Source organism: Rhinopithecus roxellana, chromosome 16 (genome assembly GCF_007565055.1).
Source record: "Rhinopithecus roxellana isolate Shanxi Qingling chromosome 16, ASM756505v1, whole genome shotgun sequence".
NCBI lineage: Eukaryota > Metazoa > Chordata > Mammalia > Primates > Cercopithecidae > Rhinopithecus > Rhinopithecus roxellana.
Genome location: NC_044564.1, coordinates 67,739,071 through 67,762,814, shown reverse-complemented (window position 1 = coordinate 67,762,814; position 23,744 = coordinate 67,739,071). Strand labels below are relative to the sequence as shown.

The 23,744-nt window shown below is 37.6% G+C and overlaps 1 protein-coding gene across 1 annotated transcript in view; it reads right to left on the bottom strand.

The window, feature by feature from the left end:
* Nucleotides 1–23,744, bottom strand: part of CCDC171 (coiled-coil domain containing 171) — a 399,166-nt gene that overhangs the window by 46,950 nt on the left and 328,472 nt on the right. The window contains exon 25 of the mRNA XM_030920340.1: nt 2,458–2,610. Within this exon, the coding sequence (XP_030776200.1) occupies nt 2,458–2,610 (153 nt within the window). The remainder of the gene's footprint in view (nt 1–2,457; nt 2,611–23,744) is intronic.

The following is a 23,744-nucleotide window of genomic DNA, read 5'->3' as shown; positions in this document are numbered from 1 at the left end:
CAAAAGAAGATATACAAATTGACTTGTATATGAAAAAATGCCCAATATCACTAATCATCAGGGAAATGCAAATGGAAACCACAGTGAGATATCACCTCACGCCTGTTACAATGGCTGTTAACAAAAAACAAAAGTTAAGTGTTGGTGAAGACATGGAGAAAAAGGAATCTTTGCACAGGCTGGTTGTGGGAATGTAAAACAGTACAGTCATGGAAAACAGTGTGAAGGTTCCTCAAAAAATTAAAACTAGAACTATCATGTGATCCAGCAATCCCACAACTGGGTATATATCCAAAGGAAATGAAATCAGTAGGTCAAAGAGATATGTGCACTCCCCTGTTTTTTAAATTGTGCTAGTCAGATTTTCTGCGATTTACACTTGATAGTATTCCTAATGGATATAACTCCAAAGCCCATGGTCTTACCCAGCAAACAATATTGCCTCTCATCTATGAAATACAAAGACAAAGGTCTGTTTTTCTACTTCCTTTAGAGAGTTCTTAAAAAGTTCAAGTTAGTAAATGCATATACAAATATCTTCAAAAAATAAAAACCATTACACAAGTTTATTGTTTTTATAACAGTGATTCTCAACTAAGTGAAAAGACAGGAGAGCACACATCCTGTCCAGACATGGAATTGGGCAGCATTCTCCTAAAAGGATACATCAGAATCACTTGGGGGAATTTTTCACATTCTATAGATGAAAAATCACTACCAGGTGAACCACCACTTCTAAATGAAACGATGAGTGTATCCTGCAGATATGTTCAAAGGGGAAAAAATGTTGAAAAGTAGAGTTTTGGTATGACTGTGAAGTATATTAAACACACTTTCATTAAGTATCAGTAGCACAACAATTGGTAAAAATTGTTTGAACCCACGGAGAAACAATCTCACCTTACCAAGTTCGGTCTTCTTAAAATACAAATAATTGTTTTCATACTAAATAATAGTAAAAAGTAATAAACAATAGTACATCCCAACAAAGCTGATACAACTTAAACAGTATAATGTAAAATTAATCAATCAAATCAGAGACAGCAAGAAGACATGTGAAAAAGGCTAGAATAAATTCTAGATATTCCAGAATTTTAAAAAGTTTCCTCTTCATTTTAATTTCTCTTGGTGGAGGTTAAATTTACTAATCTCTCATTAATAAATTAACATAGTCACTTTAAAAACTGAACTCACAACTCTGGTCCCAAATAACTACCTTTTTACATTTATTGGATAAATTACTCGCACTTTTCACTCAATAAATATTTATTGAGTACCTACTATGAGCCAGACTGCTCTTGGAACTGGAATGTCTTCACAGAAATGAAGCAAACACTGAAAATTGCTTTTCTTTATGGAACCTACATTCTACTGAGGAAGGAGCAAACAAACAATAAGCAAATAAATAAAATACACCATATGTCAGTTTGATGATAACTGCTAGAGGGAAAAAAATAAAATAAGAAAGGTGGAAGGTAGATAGGAAATATGGGCCAAAAGAGAAACAGAGAGAGACAGAGAGCTTTTCAGGGGGCAGGGAGGGTTCATGGTTGTGATTTTGAATACCCTAGTTACAAAGGCTTTATTTGGACGCTGGCACTTGAGCTAAGACCAGAAGGTGAGGAATCAGACCACAGCCATGCATCTATTTGTTTTAACACTGTTTTTCTGTTGAATGTAGCATTTGAAGTGGGTCAACAGCTGAATAGCAAAATGATACTGTTTTTCTTTATAAGTCACTGTAATCAAACCAAAAAAAATTAAAAAGACATTCCAATTATTTGTAACTTTGTGAACCTACTGTTGACATATCAGCCTTTTGAGGGAAAGTTTAAATGTTTACTTATTCCTTTATGTCACAATACATTCATTTTCTAAAACTCCCCAAACATATATTTCAAGTGTAGAATTTTTTTTTTTTTTTAGTGTTAAGTGAGCCCAAATTTCATCATGGGCTAAAATTTTAAGACATGAAAATAGCTGCTGAAACTGAATTTTAATCATATAGATGAATCACAACATGCATCTTTAGCTAGGCATGTATTATGGATAAGTCTAGTTTTCTACAGAGAATAATCACATGTTCTAATTACCATTTTGGTTATACGCATAATTAATAATATTCTGTCTTAATGGGACACACTGAATCTTCAGACAGTTGCAAGCTTTAACTATGCATACTGCCAAATCCAACTGTCAGCTGCACTGCCAAACACAAAGGAATCTTGATGTGTTTTAGCATTGATAACAATATGCATATCTTTATACATAATACAATGAAAAAATTAATTGCTTTTCTTCCTTCAAATTTTTCTCCACACAAATAATTTTATGTCACTTGATCATTTACCCTAAATTACATATATTGGCAAATGATCTTATGAACATTAAAAACATAAATGTAAACATAACCCAAGATTCAAGGAGTTATAAAAATATTGTTAGACAAGGACTTACTGATTGTAAACTTGCATTTTCACGTAAACAAGCTGTGTGAAGTTCTGATTTCAAGGCCGCGATGTGACTTCGATGAGATGTCATTTCCTTCTCTAATGTTATGATTCTAGTGCTTGCAAGCTGGTAGACATCCATGAAACTTTTAATCATAGCCTTAAGAAATAAAAATAATGTCACATATAATTCAAATAAATATGCCCCAAAGGAAAATTTCCATAATTTGAAAGCAAAACTATTAAAATTTTTAAATAAACAACTTTTCATCTTTCTTTAAAATAATAAAGCTAAACTTCACATTTTATATTGAGAACAGCGACTATTTTAAGAAAGTTTGAGAAAATAATTAAGACTTCATTCCAGAGTATTTATTTAAATAAGATGTACTTTGATCTATTGTGCTTAAAATTTAGAATGTAGTTTCAAAAGATGGTATGGTTATTTTCTGTAGTAAAGTTAAATTCAAGTTGTAATTTGATCTAAATTTCAATCTTAAGAGAGGTGCAATCTTAATGGGTATACGAACAAGATATTTCAAAATAAGCTGAGTTAGTAAAATTTTTAATCCACCTAAAAAACAAATGTTTTGAAACAAAAGGAGTTAAAATAATCTTGTGATTTTTAAGAGTAAATGTGGGCAGATCACGAGGTCAGGAGATCGAGACCATCCTGGCTAACATGGTGAAACCCCGTCTCTACTAAAAAAAATACAAGGCCGGGCGCGGTGGCTCAAGCCTGTAATCCCAGCACTTTGGGAGGCCGAGGTGGGCGGATCACGAAGTCAGGAGATCGAGACCATCCTGGCTAACATGGTGAAACCCAGTCTCTACTAAAAAATACAAAAAACTAGCCGGGCGAGGTGGCGGGCGCCTGTAGTCCCAGCTACTCGGGAGGCTGAGGCAGGAGAATGGCCTGAACCCGGGATGCGGAGCTTGCAGTGAGCTGAGATCCGGCCACTGCACTCCAGCCCGGGCCACAGAGCGAGACTCCGTCTCCAAAAAAAAAAAAAAAAACTAGCTGGGCGAGGTGGCGGGCGCCTGTAGTCCAAGCTACTCGGGAGGCTGAGGCAGGAGAATGGCGTAAACCCAGGAGGCGGAGCTTGCAGTGAGCTGAGATCCGGCCACTGCACTCCAGCCTGGGCCACAGAGCGAGACTCCGTCTCAAAAAAAAAAAAAAGAGTAAATGTGATTCCTATTTTGTAAGAAAAGTATAACTATGTTGATTCACGTAACACAGAAATGCCGTCACACTGGACTATACACAATAAAACATAAGCAAGTTCTGGTAACTTATTATCTCCTCTAAACAGTACTATATTTAGGAAATTGTTGGATCACACTTTAATAATATTTTATAGACTTTTTCTTCTAAAGCAATTTGTAATGAATTTTAAGTACAGGATACTATTATGCCTTTTTTTAAAAGGCTTTCAAAATAACTGAAATATAGCAAAATAAATCCCATATTTCAAAGACATTTTCAAAAATAATATTATATTGTTTATAAGAAAAATGTTCCTACAATAGCCACAACTTAGTATAATGGTAGACAGTGTGAGAATTTGTAAATTACATTCTATCTTAAGGTTATGGATTAGGAAAGCTTTGAGAAATTATATATTTGAATAGTTGTGAATACATGTGAAAAATAATTTAGTGAACAAAGAAAGTGTAAGAAACAATGTAGAGAATGCATGCAAAATAGAGGTAAGTTAGCTACTTGCAGGTAAGTAAGAAAATTCAGACCTTTTGGCCTAATAAATTCTTATTTGCCCTAAAAAATCCAGCTCAGATCTTTTTCAAGAATCCTCTTGTGAGCCCAAAAAAGGCAGTGTTAACTTTTATCCTGTTTTTCTGTGGATCCTTCATGCCTGCTTCCACTGTTGCATTTATTGCTTTAGTAGAAATGTATTAGTTTACATGTTTATCTTCTTTACTAGACTGAGGAGCTACTTAAGTCCAGACACTGTGCCTATACCTATCTGGAGCTTCAGGGATAGTGAGTGCTTGTTTGAATGACTGCTTGAATTAACGACTGTTTTGAAGAATGAATGTATTAATTAATTAAAGAAAAATTAGAAAAGATAAAGACCATAAGATTAAACCATATATTGTTATAAAATACCTTCTAGGAAAGGGTGATGATGTTTGGGAAAGTATAATCTTAACACCTAAACAAATGAATAAATTATTAATGATACTCTGTTCAAGTTGAAAAAAAGCAGAAGCATAACTATAGGCTAGGCATAAAAGGGTGAATTACACAAATGGGAATTTATTAACCAACACTACATAAGCATTATATGACTTCTTACCTGGGAATATCTGACATATCCTAACCTATCTTCCTTTGAATCATTTCAAGGTAAGTTTACAGCTAATACTAATACAAAACATATCCCTGCATCTCAAAAATATGTGAAAATCAGAAACTTGAATTACGTCTGTTTTTTCCTATGTCAAGTCTCTCTCAATTCTTATAAATTCATGTATCTTCTCTATTGAGATAGTGAACCAGAAATCACAAGTCCTGGGTTTGGTTTTGTTTTGTTTTCTGATTCTTACTTTCATTCAACTCTATGTTGTTGACAAATGCCACATAATCCCTCTGAGCCTCCATCTCCTCCCTCTATAAAATGAGAAAAAAGAGTCGTTTTCTTGTGTACTTCCAAAACTGTTGTAAGGCTCAGAAAATTAAAATAGCTAATGTTTATTAGGTATTTACTGAAGTGCAGGGACCATGTAAGCATATTACATGCTTAATTTCATTTATCTTTACGTAAAGTAACCAAATGGAGTAGATACTTTTTTAACCTAGCTTTTCAGAGCAAAACACAAGAGCTTGGAGGGATTAAATAACTAGTCCAAGTTTACAATTAGTTGGACAATAGTCAGGATACAAATCCAAGTATTTCTCATGCAAACCCATTCCTTAACCCTTCAACTATATTGCATTTAATATAAGAAAGCACTCTAAAAATGGTAAACTATTGAATTTCATTGTAGTATTATTACTATTATTCTATTTTCAAATTCTCCATTAAAATATAAATGAGACAATCTGAAATACGTGGTTCTCATATATATACTTTTATTGTCTAAGGACCTAAAATGTATAAAAGGCTGAAACATGCATAAATGCTTATTGAATGATAAGAAAGTTCCCTTCCATCAGTAATGGGCTCCTGGATTATTATTTCACTGTAAGTCACAAGAGAATTGGCCTCTAATATTTTAGGATTAAAAGTTCCACATTTTAAAAGTTATCCCATTTTCTAAACTTGGAGAAACACATTTTACAAATTTCATCTTTATGACATTCTAAAAGGAATAAATAATACAAATGATATTCCATCAAATCTCCCTTTAAAAATAAATTTTTTGAGAAGTAATGTCAGAAATTTTATGTAGTGGATAACTCTTCCTTGATCTACTTTTAATAACTAAATTCTAATATTCAGTGAAATATTAATATAAACCACATATTACTTCTTTATAACAGCAAAAAGAATATAATAATCCAATTTTGCTTAGGATTTCAAATCTTAAACATTCCAACTCTCTTAAAGTAATATTTTCATTTGAGAGACAAAATAAAATTTGTATAATAGTGCATATGATACTTTTTCAGGTCAGCAAGGTACAATGATCAATACAGAAAGCATGTTTCATGTTACTAATATGTATAAAATATACTATGCTCTTCTAAACAAAAGTCTCCTTCAAAATTTGAAGGTATGAGGAGTATCACTGAAATGGTAATTATTCAAAGAAGCCACAGATCTTCTGAAGAATAAAGAATGTTAACTTCCAGTATTAAAAAGTGATTCAAACTATAGCAAAACATACCAATGAAAAATTCAACTCTTTAATACGAAAGAAAGGTGTCAAGTTGGTACAAGAAATGGAAATGACAATCTGAATTAACTGAGGGAGTAGAAGAAAGAAAGAGGGAGTAAGCATCTACTGACCCTTGTATCAGTCTCCTAAAGTCTAACCCTCTACAACATATTCTGTTCCTTTATTAAAAGATCACATTATTTTACATTAGGAAACAATGATAGAACAGCATGATATTTTATACAGCAAGTCCAGGATTTGAGATTTTATCCTATTGGCATCCTTGACCCGAGGGTGTTATTTTGACTATACTATGCAGTGAGAGCTGTATTTCAGTGGGACTCGGCTAGTATATGAAGAACAAAAGACAGTTTCTGAATAAGAAGAACTTTTGTTTTAGAGATAATCTATAGTATCTATAATTGACAGTAAGATGAAGGAATTCAAACATAAAATTCCACATCTGTCCATTTTTTAAAAGTATATGTGCATTAAAATATAAAAAGTTATGAGATACAAACAGGTGCACATCACTTGAAGACTAGAACATCATTTATATAATTTGTTATGTACATATTATTAAGTAGTTTAGACTGACATCAAATTTGAACATCAGGAACAATGGGATTATTGGGGGCCTGATACTAAGAGAAGAAGAAATTAGTGGAAAATATCATAAAGCCTACATGCCAAAATATCAAATCTTTTATCTACATTTTTGAGTAAATGGAAAGCAAAAACCTCTAACATTTTGACTTTAATTCATATAATTATAAACATACTTCATTTCTATATCTTATGTAAATATATTGTGTAAAACACATATGCCAGATATACTAAATATGTGAAATGTAATATGTTCTCACAAAATTAGGATTAAAATTCATACCTTATAACATTTTATAGAAATTAAATGAGTATTAATATGTGAAATGAGCTTAAACTACCTGGCATATAATAAACCCTCAGGTAAATATTACCTGTAATAATGATACCAAATTACTATTTTAGCTCAAAAAAGAAGGTTTCAATATTTCTGAGAGGTGTAAATTATTAGACATAATATGAATATTTTAAATATAAAATATTTAAATATTTAATATATGTCTCTTTGATAATAAAAGTTACTATTATGTCATTCCTAAGGAAGAAGATCTCACAATGATAACATGGTTACGCTCAACAAAATACTAGCAAATAGAATCCAACAGCACATCAAAAAGAATACACTATAATCAGGTGAGATTTATTGCAGGAACGCAAGGATGGTTCAACATATGTAAATCAACAAACATGATACATCACATAAACAGAATTAAGGACAAAAACCATATGATCATCTCAATAGATGCAGAGAAGGCATTTGGTAAAATTCAGTATATCATCATGATAAAAATCTTCAAAGAACTAGGCAGAGAAGGAATAGGCCTCAACACAATAAAGGCCCTATATGACAAATCCACAGTCAACATTATACTTAATGAAGCAAAGTTGAAAGCATTCTAAGAATTGGAACAAGAAAAGGATGTCCACTTTTTGCCACTTTTATTCAACACAGTACTGGAAGTCCTTGACAAAATAATCAGGCAAGAGGAAAAAATAACACATATCTTAATTGGAAAAGAGGAAGTTAAATTATCCCTGCTCGCTGATGATATATTCTTCTATCTAGAAAATCCTAAAGAATCCACCAAAAAACACTTAGATTTGATAAATTCAGTAAAGTTTCAGGATGCAAAATTAATGTACAGAAATCAGCAGCATTTCCATACACCCATAATAATCTCCATAATAATCTACTTGAGGACCAAATCAAGAAGGCCATCCAATTTACAATAGCTACAAAAAAAAAAAAACTAGAAATATATTTAACCAAGGATGGAAAGATCTATAAATAGAACTACAAAACGCTGATGAAATATATTGTAGATGAGACAAACAATTGGAAAAATCTCCAGTGATCATGAATTGGAAGGATTAATATCGTTAAAATTACCTGGCCCAAAGCAATCTACAGATCCAATGCAATCTCTATCAAATTACCAATGTCATTTTTTGAAGAGTTAGAAAAAACAATCCTAAAATTCATATAAAACAAAAATAAAGGATTCCTGGGCAAGATGGCTGAATAGGAACAGCTCTGGTCTGCAGCTCGCAGCAAGACCAATGCAGAAGGTGAGTGATTTCTTCATTTCCAACTAAGGTACCTGGTTCATCTCACTGGGGCTGGTTAGACAGTGGGTACAGCCCACAGACGGTGAGCAGAAGCAGAGTGGAGCATTGCCTCACCCAGGAAGCACAAGGGATCGGGGAACTCCCTCTCCAAACCAAGGGAAGCCATGAGGGACTCTGACATGAGGGAAGATGCTATCTGCCACAGATACTATGCTTTTCCCACGGTCTTCAAAACCCACAGACCAGGAGATTCCCTTTGGTGCCTACATCACAAGGGCCCCAGGTTTCAAGCACAAAACTAGGTGGCCATTTGGGCAGACATCAAGCTATCTGCAGGAGGTTTTTTTTTCATACCCCAGTGGCACCTGGAACCAGCAAGACAGAACCGTTTGCTCCCCTGGAAAGGGGCCTGAAGCCAGGGAGCCAAGTGGTCTAGCTCAGCGGATCCTACCCCCATGGAGCCCAGCAAGCTAAGATCCACTGGCTTGAAATTCTTGCTGCCAGCATACCAGTAAGAAGTTGACCTGGGATGCTCAAGCTTGGTAGGGGGAGAGATGTCTGCCATTACTGAGGTTTGAGAAGGTGGTTTTCCCTTCACAGTGTAAATAAAGCCACCAGGAAGTTCAGACTGGCCAGAGCCAATTGCAGTTCAGCAAAGCCGCTGTAGCCAGACTACCTCTCTAGATTCCTCCTCTCTGGGCAGGGCATCTCTGAAAGAAAGGCAGCAGCCCCAGTCAGGGGCTTATAGATAAAACTCCCATCTCCCTGGGACAGAGCACCTGGGGGAAGGGGGCAGCTGTGGGCACAGTTTCAGCAGACTTAAACGTTCCTGCCTGCCAGCTCTGAAGAGAGCAGGAGATCTCCCAGCACAGTGCTTGAACTCTGATAAGGGACAGACTGCATCCTCAAGGGGGTCCCTCACCCCCCCCATGACTTCTGACAGGGAGACACCTCCTGGCAGGGGTCGACAGACACCTCATACAGAAGAGCTCCAGCTGGCATCTGGCAGGTGCCCCTCTGGGATGAAGCTTCCAGAGGAAGGAGCAGGCAGCAATCTTTGCTGTTCTGCAGCCTCTGCTGGTGACACCCAGGCAAACACGGTCTGGAGTGGAACCCCAGCAAACTCTAGCAGACCTGCAGAAGAGGGACCTGACTGTTAGAAGGCAAACTAACAAAGAGAAAGCAATAGCATCAACATCAACAAAAAGAGTAACCATGCAAAAACTCCATCTGAAGGTCACCGACAGCAAAAACCAAAGGTAGATAAATCCATGAAGATGAGGAAAACCTGAAAATTCCAAAAATCAGAATCCCTCTTCTCCTCCAAAGGACCACAACTCCTCACCAGCAAGGAAACAAAACTGGATGGAGAATGAGTTTGACAAATTGACAGAAGTGGGCTTCAAAAGGGAGGTAATAACAAACTCCTCCGAGCTAAAGAAGCATGTTCTAACCCAACACAAAGACGCTAAGAACACTGATAAAAGGTTAGAGGAATTGTTAACTAGAATAACCAGTATAGAGAAGAACATAAATGACTTGATGGAGCTGAAAAACACAGCATGAGAACTTCGTGAAGCATACACAAGTATCAGTAGCCGAATCAATCAACCAGAAAAAAGGATATTGGAGATTCAAGATCAATGTAATGAAACCAAGTGTGAATACAAGAATAGAGAAAAAAGAATGAAAAGGAACTAACAAAGCCTCCAAGAAATATGGGACCATGTGAAAAGACCAAACCTATGTTTGATTGCTGTACCTAAAAGTGACAGGGAGAATGGAACCAAGTTGGAAAACACACTTCAGGATATTATCCAACACACTTCAGGATATTATCCAGAGAGAACTTCCCAGAAGAACTTCTCCTGGCAAGACAGGCCAACATTCAAATTCAGGAAATATAAAGAACACCACAAAGATAATCCTTGAGAGGAGCAACCCCAAGACACATAATTGTCAGATTCACCAAGGTTGAAATGAAGGAAAACATGTTAAGGGTAGCTAGAAAGAAAGGTCAAGTTACCCACAAAGGGAAGCCCATCAGACTAACAGCAGATCTCTCTGCAGAAACCCTACAAGCCAGAAGAGAGTGAGGGCCAATATTCAACATTATTAAAGAAAAGAATTTTCAACTCAGAAATTCATATCCAGTCAAACTAAGCTTCAAAAGCAAAGGAGAAATAAAATCCTTCACAGACAAGCAAACGCTGAGAGATTTTGTCACCACTAGGCCTGCCTTACAAGAGCTCCTGAAGGAAGCACTAAATATGAAAAGGAAAAACTGGTACCAGCCACTGCAAAAGCAAACCAAAATGTAAAGACCACTGACATTATGAAGAAACTAATTATGCATCAACTAATAGGCAAAATAACCAATTAGTATCATGACAGGACCAAATTCATACATAACAATATTAACTTTAAATGTAAACAGGCTAAATGCCCCAATTAAAGGCACAGACTGGCAAATTGGATAAAGAGTCAAAAACTATTGGTTTGCTGTATTTAGGAGACCCATCTCACATGAAAAGACACACATAGGCTCAAAATAAAGGACGGAGGAATATTTACAAAGCAAATGGAAAGGAAAAAAACAAACAAACAAACCGGGTTGTAATCCTGGTCTCTGATAAAACAGACTGTAAACCAACAAAGATAAAAAAAGACAAAGAATGTCATTACATAATGATAAAGGGATCAATGCAGCAAGAAGAGCTAACTATCCTAAATATATACGCACCCAATACAGGAGCACTCAGATTCATAAAGCAAGTTCTTAGAGACATACAAAGAGACTTACAATCCCACACAATAATAGTGGAAAACTTTAACACCGAACTGTCAGTATTAGACAGATGAACAAGACAGAGAATTAACAAGGATATTTAGGACTTTAACTCAGCTCTGGACCAAGCAGACCTAACAGACATCTACAGAACTCTCCACCCCAAATCAACAGAATATACATTCTTCTCAGAATCACAGAGCACTTATTCTAAAATTGACCACATAATTGTAAGTAAAACACTCCTCAGTAAATGCAAAACAGAAATCATAACAGTCAATCAGACCACAGGGCAATCAAATTAGAACTCAGGATTAAGAAACTCACTCAAAACCACACAACTACATGGAAACTGAACAACCTGCTACTGAATGATTACTGGGTAAATAATGACATTAAGGCAGAAATAAATAAGTTCTTTGAAACCAATGAGAACAAAGACACAATGTACCAGAATCTGTGGGACACAGCTAAAGCAGTAGTTGGGGGAAATTTATAGTACTAAATGTCTACAAGAGAAAGCGGGGAAGATCTAAAATCAACACAATGAAAAGAACATCACAATGAAAAGAACTAGAGAAGCAAGTGCAAACAAATCCAAAAGCTAGCAGAAGACAAGAAATAACTAAGATCACAGCAGAACTGAAGGAGATAGAGACACGAAAAACCCTTCAAAAACTCAATGAACCCAAGAGCTGGTTTTTTGTAAAGATGAACAAATATATAGACTGCTAGCCAGACAAATAAAGAAGAAAACAAATAAGAATCAAATAGACACAATAAAAAATCCTAAAGGGGAGATCACCAATGATCCCACAGAAATACAAACTACCATCAGAGAATAATATAAATGCCCCTATGCAAATAAACTAGAAGATCTAGAAGAACTAGATAAGTTCCTGGACACATACACCCACCCAAGACTAAACCAGGAAGAAGTCAAATCCCTGAATAGACCAATAACAAGTTCTGAAATTGAGGCAGTAATTATCAACCAAAAAAGCCCAGGACCAGACGGATTCACAGTTGAATTCTACCAGAGGTACAAAAACGAGCTGGTAGCATTCCTTCTGAAACTATTCCGAACAGCAGAAAAAGAGGAACTCCTCCTAACTCATTTTATGAGGCCAGCATCATCCTGATACCAAAACCTGGAAGAGACACAACAAAAAAAGAAAATTTCAGGCCAATATCCCTGATGAATATCAATGTGAAAATCCTCAATAAAATACTGGCAAACTGAATCCAGCAGCATATAAAAAGCTTATTCACCATGATCCACTCGGCTTCATCCCTGGGATGCAAGGCTGGTTCATCATATTCAAATCAATAAATGTAATGCATCACATAAACAAAACCAATGACAAAAACCACACGATTATCTCAATAGATGCAGAAAAGGCCTTCGATAAAATTAAACACCCCTTCATGCTAAAAACACTCAATAGACTAGGTATTGACGGAACATATCTCAAAATAATAAAAGCTATTTATGAAAAACTCACAGCCAATATCTTACCAAATAGGCAAAAGCTGGAAGCATTCCCATTGAAAACTAGCACAAGACAAGGATCCCCTCTCACCCCTCCTATTCAACATAGTATTGGAAGTTCTGGCCAGGGCAATCAGGCAAGAGAAAGAAATAAAGGGTGTTCAAATAGGAAGAGAGGAAGTCAATTATCTCTGTTTGCAGATGACATGACTGTATATTTAAAAAACCCCATCGTCTCAGTCCCAAAACTCCTTAGGCTGATAAGCAACTTCAGCAAAGTCTCTGGATATAAAATCAATGTGCAAAAATCACAAGTATTCCCATACACCAATAATAGACAAACAGAGAGCCAAATCATGAGCAAACTCCCATACACAATTGCTGCAAAGAGAATAAAATACCTAGGAATATAACTTACAAGGGATGTGAAGGACCTCTTCAAGGAGAACTACAAACCACTGCTCAAGGAAATAAGAGAGGACATAAACAGATGGAAAAACATTCCATGCTCATGAACAGAAAGAATCAATATCGTGAAAATGGCTATACTGCCCAAAGTAATTTACAGATTCAACGCTATTCCCATCAAGCTACCACTGGCTTTCTTCACAGAGTTAGAAAAAACACTACTTTCAATTTCATATGGAACCAAAAGAGAGCCCATATAGTCAAGACAATCCTAAGCAAAAGGAGCAAAGCTGGGCAGGGCACGGTGGCTCACGCCTGTAATCCCAGCACTTTGGGAGGCCAAGATGGGCGGATCATGAGGTCAGGAGATCGAGACCATCCTAGCTAACACAGTGAAACCCCGTCTCTACTAAAAATACAAAAAATTAGCTGGGCATGGTGGCAGGCGCCTATAGTCCCAGCTATTCGGGAGGCTGAGGCAAGAGAATGGCATGAACCCAGGAGGCGGAGCTTGCAGTGAGCTGAGATCATGCCACTGCACTCCAGCCTGGGTGACAGAGCAAGACTACGTCTCAAAAAAAAAAAAAAATTTTTTTTTTAAATTAAAAAAAGAACAAAGCTGGAGGCATCATGCTACCCGAGTTCAAACTATACTACAAGGCTACAGTAACCAAAACAGCATGGTACTGGTACCAAAACAGATATGTAGACCAATGGCACAGAACAGAGGCCTCAGAAATAACACCACACATCTACAACCATCTGATCTTTGACAAACCTGACAAAAACAAGCAATGGGGCAATGATTCCCTGTTTAATAAATGGTGTTGGAAAAACTGGCTAGCCATATGCAGAAAACTGAAACTGTACCCCCTTCCTTATACCTTATACAAAAATTAACTCAAGATGGATTCAAGATTTAAATGTAAGACCTAAAACCATAAAAACCCAAGAAGAGAACCTAGGCAATACCATACCATTCAGGACATAGGCATGGGCAAAGACTTCATGACTAAAACACCAAAAGCAATGGCAACAAAAGCCAAAATTGACAAATGGAGTCTAATTAAACTAAAGAGCTTCTGCGCACCAAAATAAACTAACATCAGAGTGAACAGGCAACCTACAGAATGGGAGAAAATTTTTGCAATCTATCCAGAATCTACAAGGGGCTTAAACAAATTTACAAGAAAGAAACAACCCCATCAAAAAGTGGGCAAAGGATATGAACAGACGCTTTTCATAAGAAGACATGTATGTGGCCCACAAACATATGAAAAAAAGCTCATCATCACTGGTCATTAGAGAAACGCAAGTCAAAACCACAATGAGATACCATCTCCTGCCAGTTAGAATGGCAGTCATTAAAAAGTCACGAAACAACAGATGCTGGAGAAGATGTGCAGAAATGGGAACACTCTGACACTGTTGGTGGGAGTGTAAATTAGTTCAACTATTGTGGAAGACAGTGTGGCGATTCCTTAAGGATTTAGAACTAGAAATATCATTTGACCCAGTAATCCCATTACTGGGTATACACCCAAAGGATTATAAATCATGCTACTATAAAGATACATGCACACATTTATGTTTATTGCAGCACTGTTCACAACAGCAAAGACTTGGAACCAACCCAAATGTTCATCAATGATAGACTGGATAAAGAAAATGTGGTACATATACACCATGGAATACTATGCAGCCATTAAAAAAAGAATGAGTTCATGTCCTTTGCAGGGACAAGGATGAAGCCGGAAACCATCATTCTCAGCAAACTATCACAAGGATAGAAAACCAAACAGCTCATGAATAATGAGAACATATGGGCACAGAGAGGGGAACATCACACACCGGGCCTCTCGGGCTGTCGGGGGCTAGGGGAGGGATAGCATTAGGAGAAATACCTAATGTAGATGACGAGCTGATGGGTGCAGCAAACCACCATGGCACATGTATACCTATGTAACAAACCTGCATGTTCTGCACATGTATCCCAGAACTTAAAAGTATATATATATACATATATATATATATATACACACACACATATACAGAGGGGGGCGGGGGAGAGAGAGGGAGAGAGCCCTAATAGCCAAAGCAATCCTAAGCAAAAAGAACAAAGCTAGAGGCACCACAAAACCTAACTTCAAATTGTACTACAAGGCTGTCGTAACCAAAATAGCAGGGTACTAGCACCAAACAGACATATAGATCAATGGAACAGAATGGAGAACCCAGGAATAAAGCCGCATACCTACAGCCAACTGATCTTTGACAAAGTCAACAAATATATACACTGGGGAAATTATACCCTATTGTTATACCAAAAAAAAAAGCTGCATTCATACGCCTGTTGTAGCACTATCCATAATAACAAAGATATGAAATCAACCTAAGTGTCCATCAACAGATGATTGGATAAAGAAAATGTGGTGTGTGTGTGTGTGTGTGTGTGTGTGTGTGTGTGTGTATATATATACCATGTAATGTTACTCAGGCATTTAAAAAAGTAAAATCATGTCTTATGCAGCCACATAGATATAATTAAAGGCCATTATCCTAAGTGAAACAACTCAGAGACAGAAAGTCAAATACTGCATGTTCTCACTTATGAGTGGGAGCTAAACAATGGCTACACATGAATGTACAGAGTAGAATAACAGACACTGGAGACTACAAAAGGTGGAAGGTGGTCAGGATATGATGTTCACTACTCACATGATGGATATACAAAAAGAGCAGACTTCACAACTATGCAATATATGCAAGTAAGAAATCTGCATTTGTATCTGCTAAACATGTAAAAATAAAAATAAAAAGATCACCATTAGAAAAAAATGTGTGTTCACTGGCACCAGGAATTAAAGGAAATTTCATTATTTTCTTCATTATCAAAAAGTTACTCTGAGAAGGTTGCTCATTTATTAGACTTACTTTCACTTCAATATTTTAATAATATTTTACACATTTTAAGGATAGAGCAGTGAATGAGATATAGATGGCCTATTACTAATAGCATGCAAACAGCAACTGTGACTCCAATAAAGCCCCCACCAAACATGTGGAATCGGACTCTAGTTTGATGTTTGGTTTCTGGCCCCGCCCACAATTACTTGTTTAACCAGGACATTCCATTCCAGTAAAAAGTTGTGTAAGAAGGACTGTATCAGGATGGCAGACTGACATCCACCTCCTCACTTTGCCAATGGAATTATGTGCACATGTGTGTGTGTACACACATGTGCATGAATGCATAAAAGCTGCTAAAAATGCTATCAGCTGAGAAGAATCCTGATTAATCAATAAGGAACAGAAAGTAGAAAGGATCACAAACAAACTTTTAGAAAAACCCTATTTAAAATAAGAGAATACTTCTACAATGGTAACACCAACTACAGTTAGGCTTGAAGCTCAGCACAAATAGCTAGGAGACGTGGGAGAAGGCCTTAGCTTTGATTTATTAATAACCCTAAAACATTTACTCTCAACAAAAAGTTGTTATTAATAACTTTTAGTGAAAGAAACATGATTGGATAGGCTTTACCATTTTTGATTGGATAGGCTTTACCATTTTTAAGGACTTGTATAACTCTTTCTGATATACCCAATTGGAGGCATAATTCTGATTCCCCATGCCCATCACCCATGATACATGGTTAAACAGGTAAATGCAAATGGAAGAAGTACACAGTTGGTTGTTGATATAGTTTGGATGTATGTCCCTGCCCAAATCTCATGCTGAATTGTAATCCCCAGTGCTGCAAGTGGGACCTGGTGGGAGGTATTTGGATCATGAGGGCAGATCACTCATGGCTTGGTGCTTTAAAAGAATGTGGCACTCCCTCTCCCCAACCCACCACTTGCTCCTACTTTCACCATGTGATGTGCCTGCTCCCCATTCACCTTCTGCCAGGATCTTCAGCTTCCTGAAACTTCCCTAGAAGACCACAGAATCATGAGTCAATTAAACTTCTTTATAAATTACCCAGTCTCAGGTATGTCTTTACACCAATGCAAGAATAGCCTAATACAGTTGTGCTTACTAAATCAGGGCATTCATGTTTCAGTACTACTTATCAACCAAACAAAAGTTTTAATTGAAATTTTGCCTAGAAAATTTCCAATTTCCCTGAATTAATCAATTATTCTTTAACAAATCATTTTATATTAAACACTTTTTATATTTGTAACAAAGGTTAAAAAGACACTCTTTGGCTAGAAAATTACATTTCTAGGGCCAGGCACGGTGGCTCAAGCCTGTAATCCCAGCACTTTGGGAGGCCGCGACGGGCGGATCACGAGGTTAGGAGATCGAGACCATCCTGGCTAACATGGTGAAACTCCGTCTCTACTAAAAAAATACAAAAGGTGCGCCCAAGATGTCCAAATAGGAACAGCTCAGGCCTCCAGCTCCCAGCATGAGTGACACAGAAGACGAGTGATTTCTGCATTTTCAACTGAGGTACTGGGTTCATCTCACTGGAGAGTGCCGGACAATCGGTGCTGGTCAGCTGGTGCAGCCCAACCAGCGAGAGCTGAAGCAGGGCGAGGCATCACCTCACCTGGGAAGCGCAAGGGGGAAGGGAATCCCTTTTCCTAGCCAAGGAAAACTGAAACACACACCACCTGGAAAATCAGGTAACTCCCACCCTAATACTGCGCTTTACCAAGGGTGTTAGCAAAGGGCACACCAGGAGATAATATCCCACACCTGGCCCAGAGGGTCCCACGCCCATGGAGCCTCCCTCATTGCTAGCACAGCAGTCTGAGATCTAACTGCAAGGCAGCAGTGAGGCTGGGGGAGGGGTGCCCGCCATTGCTGAGGCTTAAGTGGGCAAACAAAGGCACCAGGAAGCTTGAATTGGGTGGAACCCACCACAGCTCAAAGAGGCCGGCCTGCCTCCATAGACTCTTCCTCTGTGGACAGGGCATAGCTAAACAAAAAGCAGCAGAAACCTCGGCAGAGGTAAATGCCCCTGTCTGATAGCTCTGAAGAGAGCAGTGGATCTCCCAGCACGGAGGTTGAGATCTGAGAACGGACAGACTGCCTGCTCAAGTGGGTCCCTGACCCCTGAGTAGCCTAACTGGGAGACATCCCCCACTACGTGCAGACCGACACCTCACACCTCACACGGCAGGGTACACCCCTGAGATGAAGCTTCCAGAGCAAGAATCAGACAGCAACATTCACTGTGCAGCAATATTCTATCTTCTGCAGCCTCTGCTGCTGATACCCAGGCAAACAGGGTCTGGAGTGGACCTCAAGCAAACTCCAACAGACCTACAGCTGGGGGTCCTGACTGTTAGAAGGAAAACTAACAAACAGAAAGGACACGCACATCAAAACCCCATCAGTACGTCACCATCATCAAAGACCAAAGGCAGATAAAACCACAAAGATGGGGAAAAAGCAGGGCAGAAAAGCTGGAAATTCAAAAAATCAGAGTGCATCTCCCCCTCAAAAGGAATGCAGCTCATCGCCAGCAACGGAACAAAGCTGGATGGAGAATGGCTTTGACAAGTCGAGAGAAGACGCCTTCAATCGATCAAACTTCTCAGAGCTGATGGAGGAACTACGTACCCAACACAAAGAAACTAAAAACCTTGAAAAAAGAATGGATGAATGGATAACTAGAATAATCAATACAGAGAAGACCTTAAAAGAATCGATAGAGATGAAAACCATACACGAGAAATACGTGACAAATGCACAAGCTTCAGTAACTGACTCAATCAACTGGAAGAAAGAGTATCAGCGATTGAAGATCAAATGAATGAAATGAAGCGAGAAGTGTGGAGAAAAAAGAGTAAAAAGAAATGAACAAAGCCTCCAAGAAATATGGGATTATGTGAAAAGACCAAATCTACGTCTGATTGGTGTGCCTGAAAGTGACGGGGAAAATGGAACCAAGTTGGAAAACACTCTGCAGGATATCATCCAGGAGAACTTCCCCAACCTAGTAGGGCAGGCCAACATCCAAATTCAGGAAATACAGAGAACACCACAAAGATACTCCTCGAGAAGAGCAACTCCAAGACACATAATTGTCAGATTCACCAAAGTTGAAATGAAGGAAAAAATGTTAAGGGCAGCCAGAGAGAAAGGTCGGGTTACACACAAAGGGAAGCCCATCAGACTAACAGCAGATCTCTCAGCAGAAACTCGCCAAGCCAGAAGAGAGTGGAGGCCAATACTCAACATTCTTACAGAAAAGAATTTTCAACCCAGAATTTCATAGCCAGCCAAACTAAGTTTCATAAGTGAAGGAGAAATCAAATCCTTTACAGACAAACAAATGCTTAGAGATTTTGTCACCACCAGGCCTGCCCTACAAGAGATCCTGAAGGAAGCACTAAACATGGAAAGGAACAACAGGTACCAGTCATTGCAAAAACATGTCAAAATGTAAAGTCCATCGATGCTAGGAAGAAACTGCATCAACTAACGAGCAAAATAACCAGTTAATATCATAATGACAGGATCAAGTTCACACATAACAATATTAACCTTAAATGTAAATGGACTAAATGGTCCAATTAAAAGACACAGACTGGCAAATTGGATAGAGTCAAGACCCATCAGTTTGCTGTACTCAGGAGACCCATCTCACATGCAGAGACACACATAGGCTCAAAATAAAGGGATAGAGGAAGATCTACCAAGCAAATGGAAAACAAAAAAAAGCAGGGGTTGCAATCCTACTCTCAGATAAAACAGACTTTAAACCATCAAATATCAAAAGAGACAAAGAAGGCCATTACATAATGGTAAAGGGATCAATTCATCAGGAAGAGCTAACTATCCTAAATATATATGCACCCAATACAGGCGCACCCAGATTCATAAAGCAAGTCCTTAGAGACTTACAAAGGGACTTAGACTCCCATACAATAATAATGGGAGATTTTAACACCCCACTGTCAACATTAGACAGATCAACGAGACAAAGTTAACAAGGATATCCAGGAATTGAACTCATCTCTGTACCAAGTGGACCTAATAGACACCTACAGAACTCTCCACCCCAAATCAACAGAATAATCATTCTTCTCAGCACCACATCACACTTATTCCAAAATTGACTGCATAATTGGAAGTAAAGCACTCCTCAGCAAATGTAAAAGAAAAGAAATTATAACAAACTGTCTCTCAGACCACAGTGCAATTAAACTAGAACTTAGGACTAAGAAATTCATTCAAAACCACTCAACTACATGGAAATTGAACAACCTGCTCCTGAACAACTACTGGGTACATAACGAAATGAAGGCAGAAATAAAGATGCTCTTTGAAACCAATGAGAACAAAGACACAACATACCAGAATCTCTGGGACACATTTAAAGCAGTGTGTAGAGGGAAATTTATAGCACTAAATGCCCACAAGAGAAAGCAGGGAAGATCTAAAACTCACACACTAACATCACAATTAAAAGAACTAGAGAAGCAAGAGCAAACACATTCAAAAGCTCGCAGAAGGCAAGAAATAACCAAGATCAGAGCAGAACTGAAGGAGACAGAGACACAAAAAACCCTCCAAAAAATCAATGAATCTAGGAGCTGGTTTTTGGAAAAGATCAACAAAATTGATAGACCACTAGCAAGACTAATAAAGAAGAAAAGAGAGAAGAATCAAATAGAAGCAATAAAAAATGAAAAAGGGGATATCACCACTGCCCCCACAGAAATACAAACTACCATCAGAGAATACTATAAACACCTTTATGCAAATAAACTAGAAAACCTAGAAGAAATGGATAATTTCCTGGACACTTACACTCTCCCAAGACTAAATCAGGAAGAAGTTGAATCCCTGAATAGACCAATAGCAGACTCTGAAATTGAGGCAATAATTAATAGCCTACCAATCAAAAAAGTCCAGGACCAGACGGATTCACAGCCAAATTCTACCGGGGTACAAGGAGGAGCTGGTACCATTCCTTCTGAAACTATTCCAATCAATAGAAAAAGAGGGAATCCTCCCTAACTCATTTTACGAGGCCAACATCATCCTGATACCAAAGCCTGACAGAGATACAACAAAAAAAGAGAATTTTAGCCCAATATCCCTGATGAACATCGAGCAAAAATCCTCAATAAAATACTGGCAAACCAAATCCAGCAGCACATCAAAAAGCTTATCCACCGTGATCAAGTGGGCTTCATCCCTTGGATGCAAGGCTGGTTCAACATATGCAAATCAATAAACATAATCCAGCATGTAAACAGAACCCAGAAAACACATGATTATCTCAATAGATGCAGAAAAGGCCTTTGACAAAATTCAACAGCCCTTCACGCTAAAAACTCTCAATAAATGTGGTATTGATGGAATGTATCTCAAAATAATAAGAGCTATTTATGACAAACCCACAGCCAATATCATACTGAATGGGCAAAAACTGGAAAAATTCCCTTTGAAAACTGGCACAAGACAGCGATGCCCTCTCACCACTCCTATTCATCATAGTGTTGGAAGTTCTGGCCAGGGCAATCAGGCAAGAGAAAGAAATCAAGGGTATTCAGTTAGGAAAAGAAGTCAAATTGTCCCTGTTTGCAGATGACATGATTGTATATTTAGAAAACCCCATCGTCTCAGCCCAAAATCTCCTTAAGCTGATAAGCAACTTCAGGATACAAAATCAGGATACAAAATCAATGTGCAAAAATCACAAGCATTCTTATACACCAGTAACAGACAAACAGAGAGCCAAATCATGAGTGAACTCCCATTCACAATAGCTTCAAAGAGAATAAAATACCTAGGAATCCAACTTACAAGGGATGTAAAGGACCTCTTCAAGGAGAACTACAAACCACTGCTCAGTGAAATAAAAGAGGACACAAACAAATGGAAGAACATACCATGCTCAAGGACAGGAAGAAACAATATTGTGAAAATGTCAATGCCATCCCCATTAAGCTACCAATGACCTTCTTCACAGAATTGGAAAAAACTGTTTTAAAGTTCATATGGAACCAAAAAAGAGCCCACATAGCCAAGACAATACTAAGCCAAAAGAACAAAGCCATCCCATTACTGGGGATATACCCACAGGATTATAAGTCATGCTGCTATAAAGACACATGCACATGTATGTTTATTGCGGCACTATTCACAATAGCAAAGACTTGGAATCAACCCAAATGTCCATCAGTGACAGACTGGATTAAGAAAATGTGGCACACATACACCATGGAATTCTATGCAGCCATAAAAAAGGATGAGTTTATGTCCTTTGTAGGGACATGGATGCAGCTGGAAACCATCATTCTCAGCAAACTATCACAAGAACAGAAAACCAAATACCTCATGTTCTCACTTAGAGGTTGGAATTGAACAATGAGATCACTTGGACACAGGAAGGGGAGCATCACACACCGACTCCTATTGTGGGGAGGGTGTAGGCGGGAGGGATAGTATTAGGAGATATACCTAATGTAAATGATGAGTTAATGGGTGCAGCACACCAACATGGCACATGTATACATATGTAACAAACCTGCACATTGTCCAGATGTACCCTAGAACTTAAAGTATAATAAAAAAAAAAATTACAAAAAAAAAAAAAAACTAGCTGGGCAAAGTGACGGGTGCCTGTAGTCCCAGCTACTTGGGAGGCTGAGGCTGGAGAATGGCATAAACCCAGGAGGCAGAGCTTGCAGTGAGCTGAGATTCGGCCACTGCAGTCCAGCCTGGGCGACAGAGCGAGACTCTGTCTCAAAAAAAAAAAAAGAAAATTACATTTCTGAAATTTTTATGTGGGTGTGTGTGTATATATATATGTATGAATTTTTATACCTTTATGTCATTTTGAGAAAAAAAGTCCATAATTCTGGAAATATTTCCAAACAACTATTTTACAATGCGTTCCCTGCAAAAATCAGAGCAGTTAGTTTTTATTTTTTACAAATGTCACTTTACCTTGAAGTGACAGGGTAAGCATGTGTTTAATATCTTCCAGCTAGAACGTTTCTGTTAGCCACTTGCCATCAAAGAAAAATTCTACAGATTTGTAACCCTTCTCTTTTTTGAAAGAAAATTGCATAATTCATACACAAGTTCCAGAGTACTTTGAGGCATGTTGCCACAACAGTGAACTTTACAGAGAAGATTTTAAAGTCTATCTCTCATCTCATTATAAACTACTATAAAGACTGTACTATGTAAAATAATTTAACCTATAGATTCACTTAACAGTTACATACATATTTTCATGTTGAAACACAAAGTAAATAAATGAGTAAGGATGCCACTTTCAGCCCCTCTACATTGCAAAAGCCTTCCACCCTTCCTTTAACATACCTTACAAGACACACTAATGTTTAACAAATAGACCAAGTGAAGACACCAGTGCCAATCTATAGTAAAGAATATATGTTATTTCTTACTTTATAAATAAGGTAGAATTTTTTATCTTGTATACTTATTGATGTGTACTTATAGTTACCAAAGTGAGTTAACATAAAAAAATTACAGGATGTCCACAAATAGATTTTATTGTATATTTGCTTTTTAAATAGACTATTTTTAGAGCAATTTTAGGTTCACAGAAAAGTTGAGCAGAAAGTATAGAGAGTTCCCATA